This window comes from Agelaius phoeniceus, chromosome Z (assembly GCF_051311805.1).
Source record: "Agelaius phoeniceus isolate bAgePho1 chromosome Z, bAgePho1.hap1, whole genome shotgun sequence".
Classification (NCBI taxonomy): Eukaryota; Metazoa; Chordata; class Aves; order Passeriformes; family Icteridae; genus Agelaius; species Agelaius phoeniceus.
This window is the reverse complement of record NC_135303.1, coordinates 45,136,619-45,159,933: the sequence shown is the minus strand read 5'-3', so window position 1 is coordinate 45,159,933 and position 23,315 is coordinate 45,136,619. Positions and strand designations below refer to the sequence as shown.

At 36.6% G+C, this 23,315-nt stretch overlaps 1 protein-coding gene across 5 annotated transcripts in view; it reads right to left on the bottom strand.

Annotated features, from left to right (window-relative positions):
* Positions 1-23,315, bottom strand: part of LOC143692237 (uncharacterized) — a 102,141-nt gene that overhangs the window by 76,845 nt on the left and 1,981 nt on the right. For 4 of the 5 annotated variants that reach the window (XR_013180139.1, XR_013180140.1, XM_077172071.1 and 1 more), the window contains exon 2: positions 10,242-23,058. The exons of the other annotated variant lie outside the window; for it this stretch is intronic. Coding sequence is in view for 2 of the 4 variants with exons in the window: in XM_077172070.1 (XP_077028185.1) it covers positions 22,842-23,058 (217 nt within the window). In the remaining 2 variants the exon portion in view is untranslated. Of the gene's footprint in view, positions 1-10,241; positions 23,059-23,315 lie in introns of those variants that run through there. 5 annotated transcript variants of the gene reach the window in all.

Sequence of the window (23,315 nt, the reverse complement as noted above, 5' to 3'; positions counted from 1 at the left end):
GTCTTGCTGCGACCTCATACCTTTCACTCTAAAAGTTAAAAAAAAATATATTACAAGCCTAAAGCCTGCTAAGAGAGAGAAGCTCACACTCAAACCTAGAAAGAGGGACGTAGGGTCCTTAACTTCTGCCTAACTTACAGCATTAGATAAAACATTGTGTTTAATAATGTGTAAGACAATATCAATATTTTTTCCCTAGTTTTTAGCTTTTGGTTCCAGCTTTTAAATAATGTCTATCACTCTTTCCTACTTATGTTCTCACATTCTTTTAGAATTTGAATCTTGAGCAACAAAACTGGGAGGAAATATTCTACTACTCACATTTTCCGCTTGACACTCTTGTAAGAAAATAAACAACACTGAATTTTTTCCAGCAATTCAGGTATTGCTTTTGATATTCTTTTGATAAGAACACAAAAGTCTAAAAAATGCTAACAAGAGTCTTGATTTTAGATGCTAATTATTATCCCTTTACTTCTATTAGTAAGATATAATGACAAGCTGGAATTAGTTGATCCTAGTTATCACTCATGTGAATGATGTTGCCCGAAAACTCCAATATTGTGAGTCTTGGTGTTTTGTTGTTGCTTGTAGGAGTTATTGATGCAGGAATAATCTCTCTTCAGGGGAATATATATTGGCAAATGTATAGATGAGAAAAAAAAGAGAAAAGATGCTTGTAAATCATATTGAGATCAATAGTCTATATGAAAAAAATATGATGGACATTGCATTTTTGAAGGATTATGCCATTTGCACACCAAAGATCTCATTGAAACACACTAAGGTTTCAGGCATTCAATGACTGTCCCACAGATGAGACATTTAGTCTTCCTAACTTAAGAAAAAAAAGGTTTAACTTTTGTCTAGAACTTCAGATGTTTCAAATAAGATAACCTATCTTTCTCAGAAACTTCAAGTCCAGCTTTGTGGGATAGCATGCAACTGATTTGAAGAATTTTTGTCATATTTTGCAAAACAAAAGGTTTTAACTATTTTGTACACTGAATGATCATAAAGGGATATACTTGATTTATAATTTTTTAAGATAAAGTTCTTTAAGTTCTTTTGGGCTGTTCACATGTGAAATCTTATTTCAAGATCAAGTTGTAAGTTCTATAACTTTGAAGTTACAGAGTTTTCTTTCCGATTACAACTTCTTTCAGTTTCTGGATCAGTTATGGACCAGAGTATGACTTGTCTTGCCATATCATTCACCAAAATAAAAAATGAACAGGCATGGAGTAAATAAATACTCTCATTATGAAAAAAACACAAAGTTTAATGTTATTAGACCTTGAACTGGGATAAGACTAAAACAACCCCTACCCAAATCAGTATTATCTTTTCCTTATTCAGCTCCCCTTGCCTTTACTCTGATTCTGACACAGAAGTATCAGAATTTGACCTCACAACATAGTAACAATTACCAGGAAAGTAGGGAAAGGAGATTTCCTGGGCATATATTTGTATCAACCAGACAATGAATGCTTGACCTACCAGGTTATTTATTTGGGTTAAACTCTTGGAGGAGGAGGAGGTCAAGCACACCCTCTGGCTAGAGTGTGTTCTTTGCCATGAGTCTACCAAGCAGAGTAATTTGTGGCCCACAGAGCTGGATCCAGCGATGAAAAGAGCTTTTTTTTTAAACAAAGTCTGAGAAACCCTGGGAGAAGACAGACAGGCTTTTGAAAAGCATGAAAAAACATTCCTGATTACCAGTAATGACTGGACAATGGTTACTCCCACTTAGGAAAGTGGGCCATTTCAAATCAATCTGAAAGAATAAATCTGCAAGGGTAGGCTAAGGGAATAGGGGAAGGATTGTGAATAAATATTTTCCATTTCACCAAGTAGACACATCTGCTGTCTCTGCAAGGGCTGTGTCAGAAATGGCCTTCAGACTTTAAAAACTTCAGTATGCTCTGGAAAATTCACTACAGGAAACATGAGTTCATCTCTATGTTTTAGATAATTTGAACATTATTTTTTTTTGTAGTATTTTTTTACCTATTCACCAAAAACCTCCCAAATCTGCATCAGCTGCATATCCAGTGTGTCATACTCTAGCACTTTGAAGCAGGAAAGTCTTTGAGCCAAAGGACATTGTTTTCTATTTTCATAATTTATTCTTCACTGATAGAAAGACTTTGAGAATGCATGTGGCACTGCATGAGTAATAACAAAATTTTCATACCTTTCCATAAATTTGTCTGACCTCTTGTTCAAACATGTTCTCTGTGGCTCTGTTGAATGTGAATGTATGTCTGTAAGGAGCAATACAGCAAGAGCCTCATATAAGTGGAATGTCTGCATTTTCATTTGTTTGCAAAGTATCATGAATAACCTGGTATTATAAATTAATGTACTATAGTTGGCTCTGGAACAACTGCAGTGATACTCTTCAGTAGAAAGTTGTGTTCTTAATCTTAAAGGCATTCTTGGAGGATTTTTTAAATTATCTTCCCCTTTCTTTGTAAAATCCAGCAAAATTCAATGTTTAACACTAACAATTCTCTGAATAAGAGAAGAAAGGAAATTTACACTGCTTTACTTCTCTGCTTTTCCATATAACAAGAGTTTACAGTCATTCTCCAGAATATAATGGCCTGTTACCTCCATTTACATGCAAAAGCAATCCTACGTGTGTCCAGGTGAGGGCTTATATATACACACACAACTTGCTCAGAAGTTCCAAAATGGGTGCATCTAATTATTACCTGATAACTTGACATTTTGATGCTCCATTAAGATACCTTGATACTATTTTACTCAGTTTCTAGGTAATAATTTCACATTTCTTCTAAACAAAAAAGTGAGTGAAATTCCATGTTAATTCTGAAGAAAAAAACTCAAATGGCATGAACTTGGTATGGTCCAGAAGCAGTAGGAGCTGTGCTTCCTCAGGCATGGAAGCTTATAGCAATCCCAGTGACACTTGTGTCCTCCCCAACATGCAGTTCTGAGGGTGTAGAATGGGGCTGCTGGGCCGAGGTTTGTGGCAGGTTCCATGGGAAGCTAGTGAGATTCACTAAGGCTTGTGAGCACTCACAGGACTCTGAGAAGATAACCTTCTTTTGATACCCCTGAAATAATGGAACCATGCTGGCAATTAGGTAATGGTGCTGTTTCTGCTCAAAGGAAAAATTTGGGTTAAGCTAACAATAGCAATATTTTGCCATGTTCCTTCTTCTTGTCAGGTTGATGGTGCAATAGCTGAGAGATGCACTCTCACAAGTGAGGGGAAAACTAGGAATATACACAATTTCAGGGTTTTTTTGGTTTTGCTTTTGTTTTTGTTAATTACACAGCCAGACACACAAACTCCACAGCTGAATTTCTGTTCAGATGGATTGGGCCAGGATTTAGAGGGGTGGATTTAGGTTTTGTAGCTATTACATGACACTATTATCAAAAGAAAATCTTTCACCAAGCTAAGAGCAGACTACACATTTACAGCCAGATGTTGAGAAGTGGTGTTATGATAAAAGAGGGCAGAGGAATTTAAAGTGCCTGGATCCACAATTTAGGTGGCCAGTAATCTGGCAGATCACTGAAGTCTTGAGAATATTGGGCAAGGATATATGGTTCTGATAAAATTACTAATACCTCGGTATATAAAGCTTCATTCCTGAATTTGAAGCTCTAGCTTTAGAATTTCCTGTGATGCAGTGATTGTAAAACAATATTATCCAGTTTCCACTAACAAAAGTGAAGATGTGCCAGGGCTGTTGTGGCCTAGGAATAGAACAGCTTATGTATTTAGGCAGAGTTGCGTATCTAGTGTTTAGCTATTGCCACTCTCTTGGAAAACTAACAGTATAGGATTAAAAAAAAATTATGGCTAGCTGTGATAGTACATTTTTCCTCTTCTGTCTTTATTGAAGGATACAACAGCTATTTTTATCTGGAAAAATATTTGCCTCAAACTCTGGGTTCAGTTGTCTACATTTTGTTTAGCTTTTCTGACATTTCTGAGAATGACCCATCTCCAAAGGGTGAATTCAGCAGACCACAGAAGCAAGCACTAATAATGGATACGACATGGAAATGATTTAAGATGAAAGATGCACTTGAATTTGTAGGAAACTAGAATAACCTAGAAATGAGAATTTTCTCATGCTCTACTATTAGAAAAGCCCATGGTTACTACTGAAGACCTGTTTTTTCAGAGACTGAAGAGGTTTTTGGTTTTTTTTCAGGTGTTTATTTAATTTTACTTATTCTGTCTTTCCTTTTAAAAACAACAACAAAAAATTCAACTTCAATTTGTCATATAGATAAAACACATAGAGCTTCATTTTCAAAATATCTTCATTACAGCATGCTGTATAATTTTATGAATGAGGGTGTCATTATTTTGATGTCTAAAAGGAGAAGTGAACTGTTTTGGAAGCCTGACTGCCACTGTGGCTGCTGAGCTTTTCAGCAGTTCTTACTCTGGGGGAATAACCTGAGTTTTCTCAGCTCAGAAGAAAAAAAAAAAAACAAAAAAACCACAAATAATAATAATAATACCTACAGAGAGCATTTACAGAATTGTTCTTACACTTTTTTTTTTCTTCTGATATGTGCTCCCAGAGATCTGGGAGCTCTTCAAATTCCAGAAAGCTAAATGTTTCCAAGCATTTTTTTGTATTAGTTCTCAGGGGGAAAAAAACCTCATAATATTTCCTATGACAAACACACAAATATTCCAAGGCCAACAGAGGAGAAGCTGAGGTTCAAGGCATCTGTTAAAGCCTGGACTGCTTCAGGCATGACAGTGCACTCTTGCTGGATCAATTAACTGGACTAGCCATGTGAAAATAGTTGGTAGGATGTACACAGATGAATAAGTTCTTTAATTTTTCATACAGCTACAAGCAGAAAAAAAGTCATGAGAGACAGAGTATACAGTCAAGCTTGGCTACATAGCAGACATTAAGAAGAACAAAGGTTTTTACCAAACCAAGTAGAGATGCTACAGAAATGAGCAAATTTGCAGAAACTACTCCAGGTTTTGTTCTGCTTCACTTCACCAAAATGATTCATCCTTGAGTTTACTCCTTCCTCTGCCCAAGAGCCTGTACAGCAGAAATACATGGACACACCAATCTTGCAGAGGCAGAGATTAATTTACTTTGAAGATGATTGTGTCCTTTTCCTCAAAGTCAGCTTTGCCAGGTAAGCTGGCAGAATGCACATACATTCATCAGGAATCCATTTAAACAGTAAGACAGAAGAGTGATTTTGATAAACATGCTTATATAGAATGAGAATGCTCCAGATTGTTTGGGTGTGTTTCTTGCTTTTTGCCTGTTTCCCTTGCTGGTGTAAGAGACAAAGCTCTTGTTATCATCTCACACACAAGACCTTTCAAATGTGGTTACAGAACTTTGGTGCTTCAAATTCTATCTAAAGGATCCACAGATACCAAAAGCCTGTTTTTAAAGATTTTTTTTCCTGAATCTTTTTTTTTTCCTTTTCTTAACATCCTCATATTGTGAATGCTCAGCATCTCCATAAGTCAGGCCATGGGTAATCCTATACAAGATCTGAAATGCCAAGAGTCAATTGACTTTCTTAAACACTATGTGTGAAAGCAGTGCACAGGACTTTACCGTGAGTTAGGGCCAACAGGATTTTGAGACACTTGCAGAACCTTTCTAGTTTCCTTTGGAGGAGTTAATTTGGCATATTGCCACTTGGCTCAAGGGAGAGCACATATGAGGAAAGGAGTATTTATTGTCACAGCCTACAACAGTAACTTTTTTCCTCCCATTACAGAGTAAAGATAAAAAAATTATATTACTGGCTTTAAGTGATTTGCAGTACTCATTGTGTTTGAAAGATGCTGATACCCATACACGCTACACTGATTCATCTTCTGAACATGAGATGTTCACCAACAAAGATAAGATCTGAGCAACTGGTTACACAGTTAATGCATGCAAAAACACCATGACAGAACCATTTTGAGGACAACTTTCCAACAATGTTTTCAGGGACTATACAATTGCATTACCAGCACATATTTATTTCTGATTCTGTGTCTTGCAGATAGAAAAACACTTTAATACTGAAAATTTCATAATTTCAAGAGCATACAGTACTTGGCATTCTTTCATTCATATCTAGCACCATGGTTATTAAAACAAAAAAAAAAATACAGAGGAAACAATGTACTACATATATATAAAGAAAAGGAGCCTGCCCTGAAAAAACAGAAATCAGTACCAAAGGCTGCTTCATGGGAGTCTGGGGAATTTTGCATTGCATGATGGAAAACTGGTGGCATAGCTGATGAACAGGCAGAAGGTGACCCCATATTTTACTGCAATGGTTTGAGTGTTAGATTATGTCTAGATATCTGAGCCATTGCTTGAAGGACTGACATGGAACAGTTCTGAGTGTTACTTGTTTGTAAAGGTGACCCTATCATTAGCTTGTCCATTACTGAGAAAAGACATTTGGAGTTAACCACATCCCCATATCTAGATCCACCTGTTTGAATTTTAATTAAAGCCAATATAAAGCTAATGCAAGTTCAATGGATGTTTGAAGAGCTTGGAAACAATAGCCTTAAGATTTTTACATTTGAAACTGAACATTGAAATTTATATTATTTAATTTAATGTAAATCAGCTTTACAAATCAGCTTTGTTCCACTGGTGTAGTTGCATCAAGAGGGAAACATGAGATTTATACATTTATACATTTAGCACATTCAACATTTGTGCTACATATTTAAATACTCAAAGCTTTTATTTGTATGCTATATGTATAGACATAAATATTTAAAGAGGAAAGACATTTTAACTATTAAAGAAAAAAACCCAATATATAAGCCAAATTTAACTCAAAGAAAAATGAGGTTTAAGTTCAAAGTAAGTATATGAAGTGTTACACAAAAGATTGGTATGCCTATTAAATGTTTTGTGGCATATTTTCCAATGTATTATTTTGAGGCAATCTATCACGCACTCTGCTATTAATATCAGCCTGGAAGGTTGTACTTTCTACTTGAATACAGTTTTATGTTAGGCTATGAGAATTTCTGTAAGTTGCCGAATTTCTTAATAAGAGACATCCTTACATGCTACAAATTAAAAAATACCATCTGTTTCTTTGGAAGTCAGCTGGGGCTTGGGCCTCACCCATAGTGCAAAGAAATGAGATTACTGTTCACCCTTACTTTCTTCCTACTTCAAACCATGAATCAAAAATGTTTTTTTTAGTGGGTCCTGATACAAGAAGGGCACACAAAAATCCATGAGTTTGTTAGTCTTCCCAGGGATGGCAACACTAGCTTTCAAACTGTACTGATTCCTGAAATTTAGGCATTTTCTTGACATGTGGCATAAAAGGAACCTTACTGTTGAGTGAATAGGACTTGCAACCTAATGTTGACCCAAAGGAGGAGAAACAGAGGAATGTCCCACCAGCACAAGAGCAGAGATGGGACCTGTGGAGTTGGTGGTCAGAAGATGATCATGTGGATGAAAATTTCTTGCAGTGGTGTCACCTCCTGAAGCTATGAGGTCTCACAAACTGTTGAAAACATGGACAATGAGAAAGAAAAGAGACTAGGATTCTTTGAAAGGAAGATGGGCTCCAGTACCAACAGAAACACAGACCTGGAGCCAGGGCTCACCACTTGAACCAGTTTGATTTTGTCAGCACTCTCCAGTGACCACCAGAGTTAATTCTGTTGTCATATTCCAGAAAGGCAAATAAATTGAGCCTCCAGAAAGCTGAGGATGTAAGTCATGCTAAGTGACAGCCCAAGAAAAAGGGCCAAATAATCCTGTTCATTGTCCTGAGAAAAAGCATTATCTGTGACCAATAAGAGAGAGAACAAGGCAGAAGGTGCAAGGAAATTGAGAAAAGCTACACTCATGCCTGCAGTGGTAGGGATAACTGTTTCCACACAAAGAATCTTCAGTCACCATTGCAAGTGCTTCCAGTTACTTTAGGTATGTATTAAACTTCCCTAAATTGCAATAAATCAGAACTACTGTGTACAAGTTCTACAGTATTTTCTGTTAGAAATCTTGCAGTGTATATCCAGAAGAAAAGGTACAAATATTGTACTGAGGACTTTTCATGCATTCAGTTGTATTATGGCATCATTTGCAGACTCATGAGACTCTTGTAAAAAACATTATATGATAGATAACTAGAGAAAGATACTTTGGATTATTAGCCTTTTAAACAGGCATGTGCCCAAACTGTATTCCTGGAAAAAAAAATGAAGTCCTGAGAAAAATATTAACTAAGATGTTACATTATTTGACACTCTCCATCTGTTAACTTTACACTACTGTGATATTCCACAAGTGGTATTTACACAAGACATTTGAGGATTTTAAGCCAAGTCTATTCTAAATAAGCCTTATTAAATATGATGTCCAAAATGAAACAGATTGTCCATGTAGATACAGTAAGTAGTTTGGATATATTTGGCCAGATGGAGTTTGTTTGAGTGTGGGGTGTGATCATTACAGTAATGGGGGGAGGAGCTCATTCACCTCCAGATACTAATTGTTGATCACAATCTGAACAAGTTATCTGAGTAGAGATCATATTGTGTTTCAGATTTTCAATCTCAAGATTCTGCATGCTACACTGTTGGATTTATGTTTTATTTTTTGTTCTTTGAAAGTGAGTTTTCACAGTTTTATAAAGACAGTTTACCTAGAAATCTTTCAGTTCTATATAAGGAATCCAGTCCTGAATGCTTTGTGGCTCATATTTTTTATTTAAATACTAGTTTTTCAGTCCATATGTAATGAAACTCTGAGTCTTACAGGTATGATATTTGCTCACAGTATTCTCTTATGTGGTTTTAGCAAGTAATTCACCCCTGCAGATACAGTCAGTAAGAGTTTTGTATCATCCTTCCATGATGAATGAACCTTATGCTTTTCTCTCTAAAATTTCTGTTTCAAAAATGCAAACCAGAATGTATTAACAGATATGTTAAACTTGGAATTACTTTTTGGAATAACATGAAACCTTCTAGCACTGAGAAGTATAAAAATTGTTTTGCAAACTGTGTTGCTTGTGTTAGTCTATAATTACTCTGCTAACATGATGTGTTTATAAGTCAGTTGCAGCACAAGCACATCATTCTGTCTGTGTGGAAAACCGCCAACTGAAATACAGACTACTGTTGGCAGCAACACTACTGCACTCTAAAGACAGAAATTTGTCAGCTTAAACAGGTGCTGTAGCCTGTGACCTTGATGTCTAATTTATACTCTGTCAGGCATACTAGATTTCATGGGCAAAGTGTGTATATGGACCAGCTGGCTTCTTATGGCACCTTAAATGAGCTCCAGCTCTTAAAAGGCAGGTATTTCCCTCTTAAACACCAACAAACAAAATTGTACCTGTTGTGTCTATTATCTTTTTGTATGTGCAATCCCCTTTTTTATTTCTGAGGGGACTGAAAGAAGGGCATTTCTGAAAGGCACTGATTATAGGGACACTTTCCACTGAGGGATACACTACAGCTGCTGCAAGAAGAGTACACAGAAACTTTTGTGTTCCTATGTACTTCCAACTGAATTCACTTGTGATTATCACTATTACTTTTCTCTCATCCAGATTCCTGACAAGAGATTAAATTACCTCAACTCTGTCCTGTTTTTTGGGACTATAAACTGATAGTCATACAGACCGAAAAGCTGCCAAGCTGCTTAACTATTTTCATAATGCTGGATTCCTAACTGACTAAGTTGAACTTTTTTAAATCTAGTCAGTCTTTCTGAGCTGAGAGTGCTCTCAGTAAATTCTAAGTTAGAAACAGTTGATTTGAATGCTGCCATGACTGGGAATGAGAGACTGGACAGAACTAACCTCCCATGCTGGCTTTTTTCTCCTCCAATCTTGTTCATAAGCTTGTTAATAAGCTAACTTGTGAGATATTGAGACTTGTTCATTAGCTAACAAGTGAGATATTGAGACTATAAAACATTAATCAATCCAAGCAATTTTTACTAAATAGTTAGAATATTGAAAAGAATCAAGCAAACAAAATAAGACCCTCGGATTCCTGTTTTAAGAATTTTAAACTTACATGTGGAGTGTAGATATGGAGGAGTAATGGAAAAGGGACATTTTCCTGTTCACAAAGATTATCAAGTATCTTGCCTGTGAAAACACGCATTCACTTCTCTTCTTTCCTCAGAGAGTCTTAATCTTTCAAGAAATCATTAAAAAAAAAAAGAGACACAGAGAGAGAGAGAGAGAGAGAGAGAGAAAGATTTTATTTTCCCCAAACATATCCAATAAACTTACATCAAATGCATAAATGATAGTTTTTGGGATATTTTCCATGGTCATGGTACGCATTGATTCCAAGACTGCTGAAAAGACTGCATACCACCATTTCTACATGAGTAGCCTCCTTTTACATTAAAAATAATATGTGAAAAATTCAGTAACAAGAAAACAGCAGTTTGTGATAAAAGAAGAAATTTAGCAGTGAGATGCCAATGGTTTGTCATTTGATCTAACCTTCACACTACAGTTACTTTGTTTTTCATGACTCAGTTGCTGTTTAAGTCATAATGGCTGGCTAAAAGCTATTTAAGTGGGAGAGAAAAGCCGACCATTAAAATAGCATTTTGAGGAACAGACTGGGAGAGTGGCTGATGACCTGTGTCAGAATCTGCTGTGTGGAAGGAATCTTTCATGAACAAAAGAAGTTTGCATATTTACTGAATATTAATTTGTTCTATGCCTAACCAGCTCAGCAAAACTAGCTGGGACTTTTTATGGTTCCTTTGATTGAAAAAAATTAAAGATTATTTATGTATCTTCCTGAAATGTCCCTCAATCTATTTGACACATGATCTATTCACCATAAAAGTAAAGTGTGTATTTCAACATTTTTGTATTATATGAAGGATAAAGTCTTGGGTGTTGAGATTGTTTATGCTGAGAGTTGGACTTACACAATATTTTTTCAGTCCTTCTCTCATTTAGGATCTGTGACTCAAGCAAGGAATTGACAAAATGGCTTCTATTCTTACAGCCCCTTTTGCCAAATTACATGGTATTTGTGGGTTGGCAGGTGACTGTGCCCTAGGCTTATCCTATGCCTGCACCCATTTTCCATAGGATTAATCATCTGGTTCTTTTTTAACACATTACTAGCTCTTTCCAAGTGCTTAACATTACTAGAGAGATGTCAAGGAAAAATAATTTCACATGTGTCTTGAATTCATGAAAAGCATACTGTTTGTACCAGTTTAAGTAGGAACCTCAATGTTTTTTTCCTCACCAGAGCTGAAAAATCTTTCACGTGTAAATAGTCTCAGGGACCTTCTTCTGTGCAGCACCACAACAGAATGAATCTTCACAAAAAAATTTTGTGAAAGTCAGCCTTCAAGAACAGAAATATTAACTCTCAAATTTAGTTTGAACTTTACAGTGGCTTTGAATCCTTTGCAGACTCCACTAGTTAGGAAATATAAATCAGCTTGACCTAACTGAGTCAGCACAAATTAATTAACAAAGCAATGAATTATTTGTAAAACCATGCTACTGCCTAGGGGCTACTTCCTACTGCCTCTTCTTTATTTGAATGCCTGGAGTCTCCAGAACTAACCCACACATCACTTATTTTTATTGCAATGTACTATAGTCCTGCTTATCTGACAGGGTATGGTGAAGAACAGACTGTACATCCCAGAGGTATATACACCTGCAACTCTACAATAGCTATAGTAATAAACTGCTCCTGCTCTGACCTCAACTAAATTGAATTCCCATTATTTCTGTGTCTGTAGGATGATAGAAAATTCTCTGTTTGAAACCTAAAATCAATCCCTATTTTATAAATGCCAGATTTTACCATTTTCCTCAGGAAAATCTCCTGAAAAAAGTTTAATGAACATTTAGCCTGAAGACTATGAATCTTAAGACTCCAGTAAGTCTCTTATAACGATACAAGTTTTGTAAGAATAATTTTTTTTTAATGGCTGTGTAAGGATCTGAAGGAAAGATGTAAACTATCAATTTATTTGTCTTCAGTTCCCAAAGAGTTATGTCATAATTGAAACCAATTCCAGTTTAACAAATTCAAGTTTTTGACAGGAAATATGACACTGTTTTACTTGTGTCTTACAGGCATTGTGTGAAGAAAAATTGTGAGACTTCAATTCTGTATTATTTTACTTTTTGGGCTCCGTTTTCTTTAAGTAAGAAAACTTCATTTATTTAGAAGGAAAGGAAGACAATTTTCACTCTCACAGTCTCATTAATCTTCCCTGTTAACTGACAGTTAAGCTTTGGATAGTTAAGGATAGGTAAAGGTTGTAGTTCTGCTGCTTTCCTTTCTCCTAACTTTTCTATTTTTAGTAAGAGAGAGAAGGAGGCTAAATCTATTCCAGTATTTGTGAAACACTCATACAGCCCAATGGGAATTACATACATCCAGATAAGCATCTGTGGCACAGTAATAACTGGGATTGTCTTCTAACATGCAGCATGCTTCCTTCCTGAGTGAATCCTTAAGCCAAAGTTGTCAGTCAGAATATTTCAGCCCCTGTGGGAAAACCTGATTTCCCACCACTAATGCAGTACTATCCAGCAACTCTAAAAATTTCCATTCACTAAACAGTAGCAAAGATCCATTATTTTCCTCTTTGTTCTCATTATAAAAATGTAGCTCACATATGGTGTGGGAGGGAAATGCTACAGAGTGCACTTAGAGGACATATATTCTTGAGTTAGAATTGCCACTAAAATTACATTTTAAAAGTCACTGAAAACAGAGTAAACCTCTACCAACTAACGCATTAGATAGTGATCTGGTCTGATTCACACACAATAATCTAATAGTCACAAGTACAAATAAAATATTCTTCGTCCACCTTATTTTTTTTTCTTTTGTAATCACAGTTATCAATGTATTTTTCTTATTATGTGTAGTGGCACCAGAATCCAGCCTCTCCCTTTAACTATCAAGATTATCCAAGTGCTATAAGGAAGATGTAGATTTCTAAGGTTTATTTTGCCAGCTTCAACTTCCTGTGTAGACTGCCATTTGATACACACAACCAAGCAACTTGACTTTCAATCAGAGATTGTTGTTGTTCTTATTCTTGCTACACAGTCATAAATTCATAGCTGTTGAGAAGACCAGCATATGAACTCTTATTTTTTAATGCACGATTTTAGGCATGATTTTAAAAAATTTATTTGCATGTAAGATAAACTCATAATACTTTCTAGGATACATCACAGGATTTCTCTTTCTGTGGATGAGAAATTCATAGGGCATCCTCTGGAGAGCAAAGTAGAATAACAAAGCTGCACTGCTTAAAATGTAAAGTCCTTTAAATCCACATACATATATGCTGTATTTATAGAGACTGTGTTCTGAAGATTTTTAAAGACAAAGCTTTCCATGACTAAAGGGTTGTCCTTGAATATGAAAGAGATGTGGTTTTGTACTTGACATTGACCTGCTGTACCTGAAATATACGTTGTAATCAGCATAAAGAAGTGTTTGACTTAGGTCAGAGATTCAAGATAGAAAATTTCTCTTTGCACAGTTTTATTTCATGTATTGCTTTGTGTTTTTTTAAAGGATTTCTTAGTTATGCTTAGAGTGATGGAAGTCTTCATATGAGCAAATGCTATCTGCTTTTCTCTTTTCTCTTCATGAAGTTTCTGAGGAATGACAGGTATTTACCAAGTCTCTGTGTGAAGGCCAAACAGCTCTTGGTCTCTTAAAGATCATTTGTATCCTCTGCAGTGTATTGCTCCTAGTTATTCAGAATACTGCATCCAATTCAGGCAACAGAAAAGGTCACCCTGCCCTATCAACTGTTGCTTGAACTGGTTGCTTACTTGTATCCAATCACCCTTTAAATCAACTGAGGAGCCAGAAACTATCCCTAGTGATGGGACCTTTGCTGTTCTGGAAGGCAAGATTCACATGTTCAGAAAGGACTGTCTGTCTTGTCATCTGTGCTATGTATATATGTATATATGTATATATGTATATATGTATATATGTATGTATGTATGTATGTATGTATGTATGTATGTAAAATGTGTATATGTGTATATGTGTATATGTGTATATATGTGTCTGTGTTCTATACATGTGCTCTCTATGTGTGTGTCTACTGTGAACACATCTTGGGCCAAGCTGCTGATTGGACCAGGAAAAACAGATGTGTCTCACCACACCCTTTATATGCCATTAAAATATGGCCATTTAAAGTGTTCTTTCAAGTTCTTTGTGCATCTGCGTGGGTATAGAGATAAAAAAGGCCAGTTCAGTAGAGGAAATATAGTTCATCTTAACATTTTCGTAAGTAGCTTCTCTGATACAGAGTCAAAATGGACAGAGCTCTTACCTATAAGAAATTCTGTGGAAGACAAAACCAGTACTTAGGGGTGGGATTTCAACAGTAAGTACTGCTAAATGTATTACGACTGTTCTAGCTCCTTCCAGGCAGCAAAACTCAAAATAAGGAATATTTATTCTCCACAGTCTTTAAGGAGTTTCAGGGACAATATAATCTACCTTGTATTAAGCCTTTCAGACAAAAAACCATCCAACCAATCAAACAAACAAACAACAAAAACCCAACAGAAAACAAAAACAAATAACCAAAACCAACCAAAAAAACCCCCAAACCACAACAAACCCAAAAAAAGACAAAGAAAAATAAAAACAACAGGTTTTGCCTTACTCAAACTTTTATGGGGAAGAAATAGATATTTGAGCACAACTTCATGGACTTGCCCCTACCTGTGTATTTCAACTAGATAAGCCACATCTGGAAGACACCACAATATGTAGCTGATGAAGATCAGTCTTTGTATGTGCAGATTGCCCGACAGTTTATGCAACCTCAAGTTCCGAGCCTGGCCAATTCTCTTTAAAAGTTACTTGTAGGTAAGCTAGATGGAGTGAATGGGAATTCACACAGATCAGATGTCCCTCTTTTCTGCAACTCCCAATTGAATCAGAAGACTTCTGCTTGGGAAAGGCTTTTAGAGGAACACTATACCCTTCCACTGAATCCAGTCTTGGTCTCTTTGTGTGACTTTTCTTCAGCTCTGCCAATAGCAGAGATAGTGCAGATAGCAACCTGTGTGCCCAAAGTCAAAGATGCTTTGATACATCCCTAAATTTTGAGCCAGACACCCTTCTTTTGCTAAAGGCAGATCTACTCACCTTATTCATGAATTACACAACTTTCTCTTTCAAATTTTGACCATGAATCCAAATATTTGAATAATTGAATATTGTACAAACTTTATTTCAATTGAAAGTGGATGCACAGCAAAAATATTCCTATCCTCATCAAGCAGTTAATTTTTGGAATGTTATCATTTTTTGTTCTAAATTCTTGGCACACTGAGCACATCAAATGACTTCAGCAGTTGGAGTTAAGGTTACTCAAATAACTGAAGGAGAGGAGCTCTTGAAGTAACAATTTTCTTTGTGTCTTCACTTAAAACATTAGCTATCACAGCCCCCCTGTGACACAGAAACAATGAAATCCAGCAGCTAGTTCTTGCCCAAAAGGTTCTACTCACCTCAGTGAGGGTGAATTTCATCCTAAGTCCTACATCCAATGCACAGGATTGCAACAAGTCAGACACCAGTGCTTCCTTTTGTTCTTTTAATGGTACAAAATAAAATTAAAATTAAAATCACAGGGTGCTGTTTTTAGTGCATCAGTAACATTTTTTAATAGCTAGATTTGTAGATAAATAAATTTTGATACCCTTTCTGTGAATAAGAATAATGCTGATCATTTAAAAAAAAAAGTTAATTAACTATCTACATGTCCTTGAGTTGCAATTTTATTTACGGAAAATAACATAATTTTAAATAATAAGCAACATTTTTTTCTATTTTTGTTTCTTTTGTCTCACTGTCTGCCTGCCAATTTCAACTTTTGTTTAACATCTACAGTTGTTGTATTACTTTGGTGAGGCAATCCCGGATGACTAGTGAAAACCTCCTTGTACAAAAGGAACCAAATCAGTAAAAGAACTTGAATAAATTTTAATAGGAGAGTTTCTTACAAAAATTGTCAAAACAATTTCAGTTGAACCTGGCAGCTATGCACAACATGTTCTAAAATTACTCTCAAAATTATTTAGCAAATAATTATCATTCACATATCAACATATATCAACCTGTATATAGTTATTTAGAGATAAAATTTCAGTTTTCATTACGTAAAAAGCAAAAGAGCATTTTTTTTCTAGGTGACTAGTTATCTCAGATTAAATCCATTTTATTCAGGTAATGAAGATTTGTCTCCCCATGTAAAATACTAAGTTGGTTTTAGTTGAAGAGAGTCAGATATTTGCATCTTCTGACTAAAACTGGATTTAAAATTGCACCTTAATTATTATTGTAATATACTTTGGAAATATAAGGTTTGCTAGTGTTTGCACCTGTAGCAGTTTCAGAAATTTTTGTTCCAAAAATGCCTGACAAAATATGAGTAATGTCTGAACAGATGCATTTTCTGTTAAATAGCAATAGCTGGAAATATGAGGCAGAGTAGGGCAATGATGTATTATTGTTTTCCCTCTATCAGCCTTAGTATCACCATCTGGCTTTCGATTATGGAACTGCAACAAAGTCTATTTTTTCTTTATCACCATCTGGTACCACAGTCAAGTGACAGAGTCACAGAACAAATTTAACCAAAAGTTTTAGGAATTTAAACCATTCAACTTGTAAGGTAAACAGAAGCTGCATATGAAGTACTAAAATAAGCAGTGTAAGGATACAGGCACTGGAACTTGGTGAGCTTAACCTCCAGGGAGAAGAGACTGAAAAATAGCCTGGCTCAACCAACAACATCCTAGATGATTTCTGGGACCACACCAGAGTTTGGCGGCCAGCCTTGCTTGGAGACAGTGAGATTTTGATAGCAGGAGTGTGGACAGGACATTAATTTGCCATCTAATACACAGAACAACCCCCAGGACTATTTAATACATTAGAACAAGAGTCCTGCTGCTTGGAAAAAGTGATGCTATTGTTCGTACCCATCCAAAATGTGTGGAGGACTGAAACCAGATTGTGCTTTTGTTTACCAAGTGACTGAAGTCTTGCAGTTGCTAGCATGGGATTATTATGTAATGCACGGATGGTTTTGGAATATTTCTATCTCCGTGTGAAGAATCTTGATGATGGCAAAAATGGCTCTGTGTTAGAGAAACTGTTTTGAATGCATGACAATTTTGTTAAAATTAATATCTTTAATACTATTCAGTGAACACTGCCAAAAAATGGCTGCTTAGTTAAATGTAAATTATTTCAGGTATAACTATGTGATGGTTTGGCTGGGATAGAGGTAATTTTTTTACAGTAGCTGGTATGAGATTATGTTTATATTTGTTTTATTTGTGAACAGTGTTGATAAAACAGGGAGTTTTTGTTATTGCTGAGCAGGGCCTATGCAGTGCCAAGGCCTTTGCAGCTCCTCACCCATCCCATCATCAAGAAGGCTGAGGGTGTTCAGGGAGCTGGGAGGGGACACAACTGGGACAGCTGACCCAAGTGGTATCATATGGCATCAGGTTCAGCATATGAAGAAGGGGGAAGAAGGAGGGAGTGGTGGACATTCATAGTGAAGATATTTGTCTGCCCAAGTCAGCAGTACATGTGATGGAGTTTGGCTTTCCTGGAGGTGGGTGAATACTACCTAACGATGGGAAGCAGTGAATGAATGCCTTGTTTTGCCTTGCTTGTGTGCATGGCTTTTGCTTTACCTATCAAACAGTCCTTGTCTTAACCCACAATTTTTCTCAATTCTACTCTAAAAATTCTCTCCCCAGGCTGACTCTAGGGTAGTGAATAAGTGGCTATGTGGTACTTAGTTGCTGGCTTGGCTTAAATCACAGCACACTGAAAATAAATGTTGTTTATTCATTACAGCAACTATAAATTCTTGCCACGAGCCCTTGTTTCTACAATACTACAAACAGACCCAGTTATCTATCAACTACCATTGTACTTTGGACTTTCATGCAGGTACAGGGCATGTCCTATTAGCTTTTGTTCAAACATGTTTTCTTGCATGTACCTCATGTTCAAATTGTATACAAGTATTTTAATTAAAAGCATTGATAGGATAACTGACAACTATGTCAATACTTTTAAAAAAGTTATCATAAGGTTTCAAATAAATGCTGGAAGTAATAATATATACAATCAGCTTTAGGCTGACCACTTAAATTGCCCTTTCTTCAAGAAATGACAATGTTAATTTTCTTTTTCCTTATCTGTCAACAAAACTATTGCCCTTCCTGTTATACATGTATGACAAGTACTAGAAATTAGTCCTAAATAACATTTTATGATTTAGAGCAGCTTTGAACAGCAACAATAGCTACATCCTGTTCTTTAGAAGAGTAAAAATGTTCTGTAGCTAAGAGAAATTGCTGAGAGAAAATGTTAATTTTGAAAATTCAGGTTGGCTTCACCTGTGAGATACTCCTATTTTACACTGGTAAATTACATCCTCTTAATGCTATTGACATCATACTTATAGAAATTGGAGCAAAGTAACAGTGAATAAGATCCAAAAAAACAAATTAAGAAAATGATAAGCTAGTTTTCTTTAAGGTAGATTTCCTATGATTTAGGAATGTTCAGTGCTTTTCTCAAAGTCTTTCTACCTCCAACATTCATGCAATCCTCAAATAAAATGGAAGTACATAATGCCCCTCTATGTCCACCTTCTATAATCTAAAGCAGGTGAATGGGAATGCATAATATCTTTACTTTTGTGAGAGTTTATGTTTACTACAGCCCTCCTTCTGAACAAAGAAAGGAAAGGTGGGTAATTAAGCACAAAAGAGAATGTATCATTCCTGCTCAGTCAGAGATGCATCTAATTCTGGCCTTTCCAACTTTTAAGAGAGGGAAAAACTACAAATCTTCCATCTTTTGAGAGCCAAATGAGCAGTAATTGTGCATTGGAGTTATGCTGCTATCTTTCTACTGGTATTTAAGAGGGATTGTTTCTTATCCAGAATTATTTGATGACCTCTAAGAATTAAATTTCTGATCTGTAGTTTGTAAAGACATGATTTCTATCTGCTGAATACTTTTTAACATAATGGAGACACTTTATATGTGATTAGAAGTAAAAGATATTGAAATATTCACCTCTGTGATGAAAAAAGCAGAACAGATTATTTATTGGGTCTGAACTTATTTAAGTAATGATATATAGACACATATTTTATGAAACCTCCTTCCCCAGTGAGTGGTGCTTGGGGCAAGAGGGTAGTGTACTGCAGTGAAAACTTGTATGGCTAGGAAGAACTCCGGGATTCCCACTGAGGAGCTACTGCAGCATGCACAAAAGCTATGCCGAGTTGCAGAATAGTACTATTTTGGTAAATATTACGATTTGAGCTCAGAGATATGTGGTCGTGATGATTCTCCCATAGCATATCTCATGCCACTAAATTCTAAATTGCATCTATTTTGGCGCAAAAATGTGGGCCCTGTTCATGCAGCAGTTGTCCTTCCAGCACAGGTTCTTTTCTCATTCAGCAAACTAAGAATGTCACCTTTGGTGCAGATGGCAACAGCCCCACCACCACCACCTGCTAGACAGCACACCCTGTCCACAGTTAAAAGATCTACACAACACGTGGTGCTCATCACTCAATTCTGGAGGTTTAGCCACCATTTCCAGCTTTCACCCTACATGCAGAGACAGTGCAAGTACTGGCTTTAAAGGAACAAAGCAGGTTCTCCTTATAATCCACTGACTATATTTCATTCAGCAGAACATTTGTTAATTCCACTCAAACTGCTTCTCAAACAGTCAAATGGAGGAGATGTAAAAGCATATGAACTAAGAAGGTATTAGATCTTGAACTAAACTAGTGGCAGTGTAAGAGGTAGGCAATGGGAAAAAAAACCCCAAAAACCTTTGACTAGCAGTTTATTTTTTGATATCTCTTTCATGGTTAGGAATAACTTTATATTACAAAAAAATATGAATTTTTCAAAATATATTTTTTCACAAGAAATTGTAACTTCGTATGTGAGCAGCATTTTTAAAATATGCATATTTTGAAAATACTTAAAATTTGAAGTTTTGAGTTAATTTATCATTGAAAGCACTTTTTGAAAACTTTTAGCCATATATTGATATGCATATGTAGATGCTAAATAATTTTTTCTTATTTTTAATTTTTTTAATGTATTTTTTTCTCCTTGTAGATAGACATACCTATAATGATAAGGTCCAAACGATGATTTAACCTATGATTTCATCCTATCTAGATGCCATATAATATGCTAAATACTGGGACAAAACCCAAAACCACCATGAGAACACCATTGCGAGCCCAGTTCTTCAGAGATTCATACGGGTAAGCATTGCTAAAAATCTGAAAGAAACTTATTGTAGATACCAAATCCAATAGGAAGAGCGCTGTTTGAATTCCTGCTACAGAAACCTCTGAGGGCCAGTACAGTTACTGAAGGAAATCTTTACAGGACAACTAAAAATAGTTGAAACACTTTGATACATTTAATATTTTATGTTAAATTTTCAGTGATTCAAAGATTTTTTAATTTCATTTAAAGAGGCACAGTCTTTACTTACAATACAGTTGAAGGTAAATGCATAATCATTCTTGTTTCTATAAGAACTACTTTTTCAGAGGTAATGACAAAGTAAGTATGGTTGTGATCTTCTTTTTCCTTCCTTTTTCAGGCCTTATGGCAAAATAGAAGTACAACACCCTTTCAAAGTCCCTTTTCAATTAAGAACTAATGGGTACTTTTGAAAATGCTTTTAGATTGCGTTATGCACATACCTCCTGAGAGGAAAAAACAAGTCTCATCAGCTTCGATTTTTATATGGAGCCCTGACTGAATGGCCAGCAGTACGGAAACATTTGATTTCTTGTTCTGCAGTGTTGTTTTATCTCTTTTGAAAGCCAAATACCTACTAGTGAAATGGTAGGCTTCTCAAGCTGCATTAAGGTTGGGCATCTTACTGCAAAAGTACATTTTGTGATTCACAAAATATGCACAATACTTTGAACCGGTCATCACAACAGAGATTTGACTGAAGAGACACAGGAGTGCTGTTAAAGCTTTCTAATGCTCCATTGTTTATTGAAGTTCCCTTTGGTGATCCCTTCTGCTTAAGTTTCAGTCTTCAATTTTTTCCAAATCTCACCTGTAGCATCTCCTTTCTTCAAGAACAACTCCAAGGGCCCCAGATAACCTGAGCATTTTCCTGTTCCTATTTTTGTTTTGTTGTAATTCAGTCTTTATGTACAGCTATCCTGCTTTGTCTTCCACTTAGAGTAATGCCCTAAAGGCAGCAGTATTCAGAAGAGACTAATTTATTGTTGACAATACTCTTACAGTAGATGAACTACTTTATCTTGCTATTTATATACCTCCAGAAAAATTACACTGGACTGGCAAATTTTATAAACATCTATATGCAATATAAAATTTCTATGGGGTATCAGTGCAATTTCCTCAGAAATAATTGTGCTACCATCACTAACTGGAGTTGCTAGCTACTGCTACTAACTCCACAGAAATCATAGAAATGTTTTGCAACTACTGTGCAACAGCTGGGACTCAATATTAATTAAAGTATTTGGGTACTCAATTTGAGACCAATTCAAGGAACATTGCAATATGTAGTCAGTGCTTTATAAAAATGGGTTAATTCAAAGAAGTCAGTGAGTTAATTGCTTTTGAATCTAGATAACAGGCTGTTTATTTTATGAAAAATAAAACCAGGTACCATTTTACTGTGTTCTCCCATCTTTGCAGTAACTCTCAATCATTTCATTATGGATCATTCCTTCTTATTGTTTCTCCCTGTAATATAGTATAAACCAAAGTTCTCCTGTGTGGATGTTTAGCATGATTCTGGATTAACAGTGCTGCATTTTCCTGATGAGTGCATTACATGTATTATAGCATGATCAGATGTTGGACCAACATCAAGATATTGTTCTTTATATTTATCAATGGTTAAAGGTAACTAGCTGTCCTTTGGTTCATCTCCCTATTTGGGTGGCTTATGACACAGAAGGAGCCAAGATGAAACAGAAAGTCTTGGTAAGATTTTAACCCTAAAGACTTGGTAAGAAATTAACCCTAAAGCTGACTAAAGAAGCTAAATGGAAAAGCTTCTGCTGTAAAGACAACAATTTTCTTATCTGTGAAGTATGGCTAGCTAGCAGGGCTTCTGCTTGGGGATACTGCTTGAAAAAAAAAACCAAACAAAAAACCCAAACACTTAACCTTGGACATTGGTGGTAAAAGAATAAATGCTATATTTCACTTGTGTAAGTTTCCTTTATTCTAAGTCTTCCACCATATGGGTTATGTATGTTTACATTTACCTCCCACCCTCTTATGTTAGCAAAAATCTGTGCAAACTGTGTATGTACACACACTCATACACTTATGAAAGTGAAGGGAGAATGCAAAATATTTTACAACTCAGTTACTATTTGATTCTTTGAAACTTTCATGTCACTGCTCCTACCAGTAAGTAAAACTCCTCAACTACATCAATTTTTCATCCGTTTTAGAATATGCAGGTTTCTGACGATTGCAGCTTCCAGAAGCTTTCTACAGACACGGATATGATAGGGATAGGACTTGCTGCCAGTAAAAAAAAAAAAAAAAACCCAAAAAACAAAACAAAAACAAAACCAAAACCCCATCAGATCACCTTAGAAAATGTTAGGGACCTCGTATTGCTGCTCATTGCTGCTCCTGAATTGCTCAATGTAAACCTGACACTCCGTGTCCGCCATTAAAAAATGTGTTAAATCCGACTATTTCAAAGAGTACAAAGAACGCAGAGTGAGCTACGGAGCTCCAAACCCCACGCAGCACTAACTCCGCAAGTGCAGGGAGGAACGGGGCCAGCAACAGCTCTTCCATCAGCAAACGCAAGCCAAGCAAGCGACGAGGAGGTTGGAGACGCCCTCACACCACCGCCGCGGCCAGCGTCCTCTCCGCAGTACCGGTCCCGGGGAAGCCTCGGACGCGGCCGCCTGCAGAACACAAGGCCGACGGCGACGATCATCGCTCCGCAGCTGCACCCCCGTCCTGTCGAGCCCGTGCCCGCCGCCAGACCCCAGGCAGCCCTCGCCCGCGGGGCCTCTCTGAGGCGCCGGCGTCCCCTCGCCCTGTCGCACAGTGCCCTCCTGCCTCCCACCGCCTCTTCTGAAGCGTGCCCGGAGCGGCCCCGAGCGGCGCCGTCGGGCGTGCATCGGGACGGTCCCAGTGCGAGCCGCCGGGTCCCGCCGGC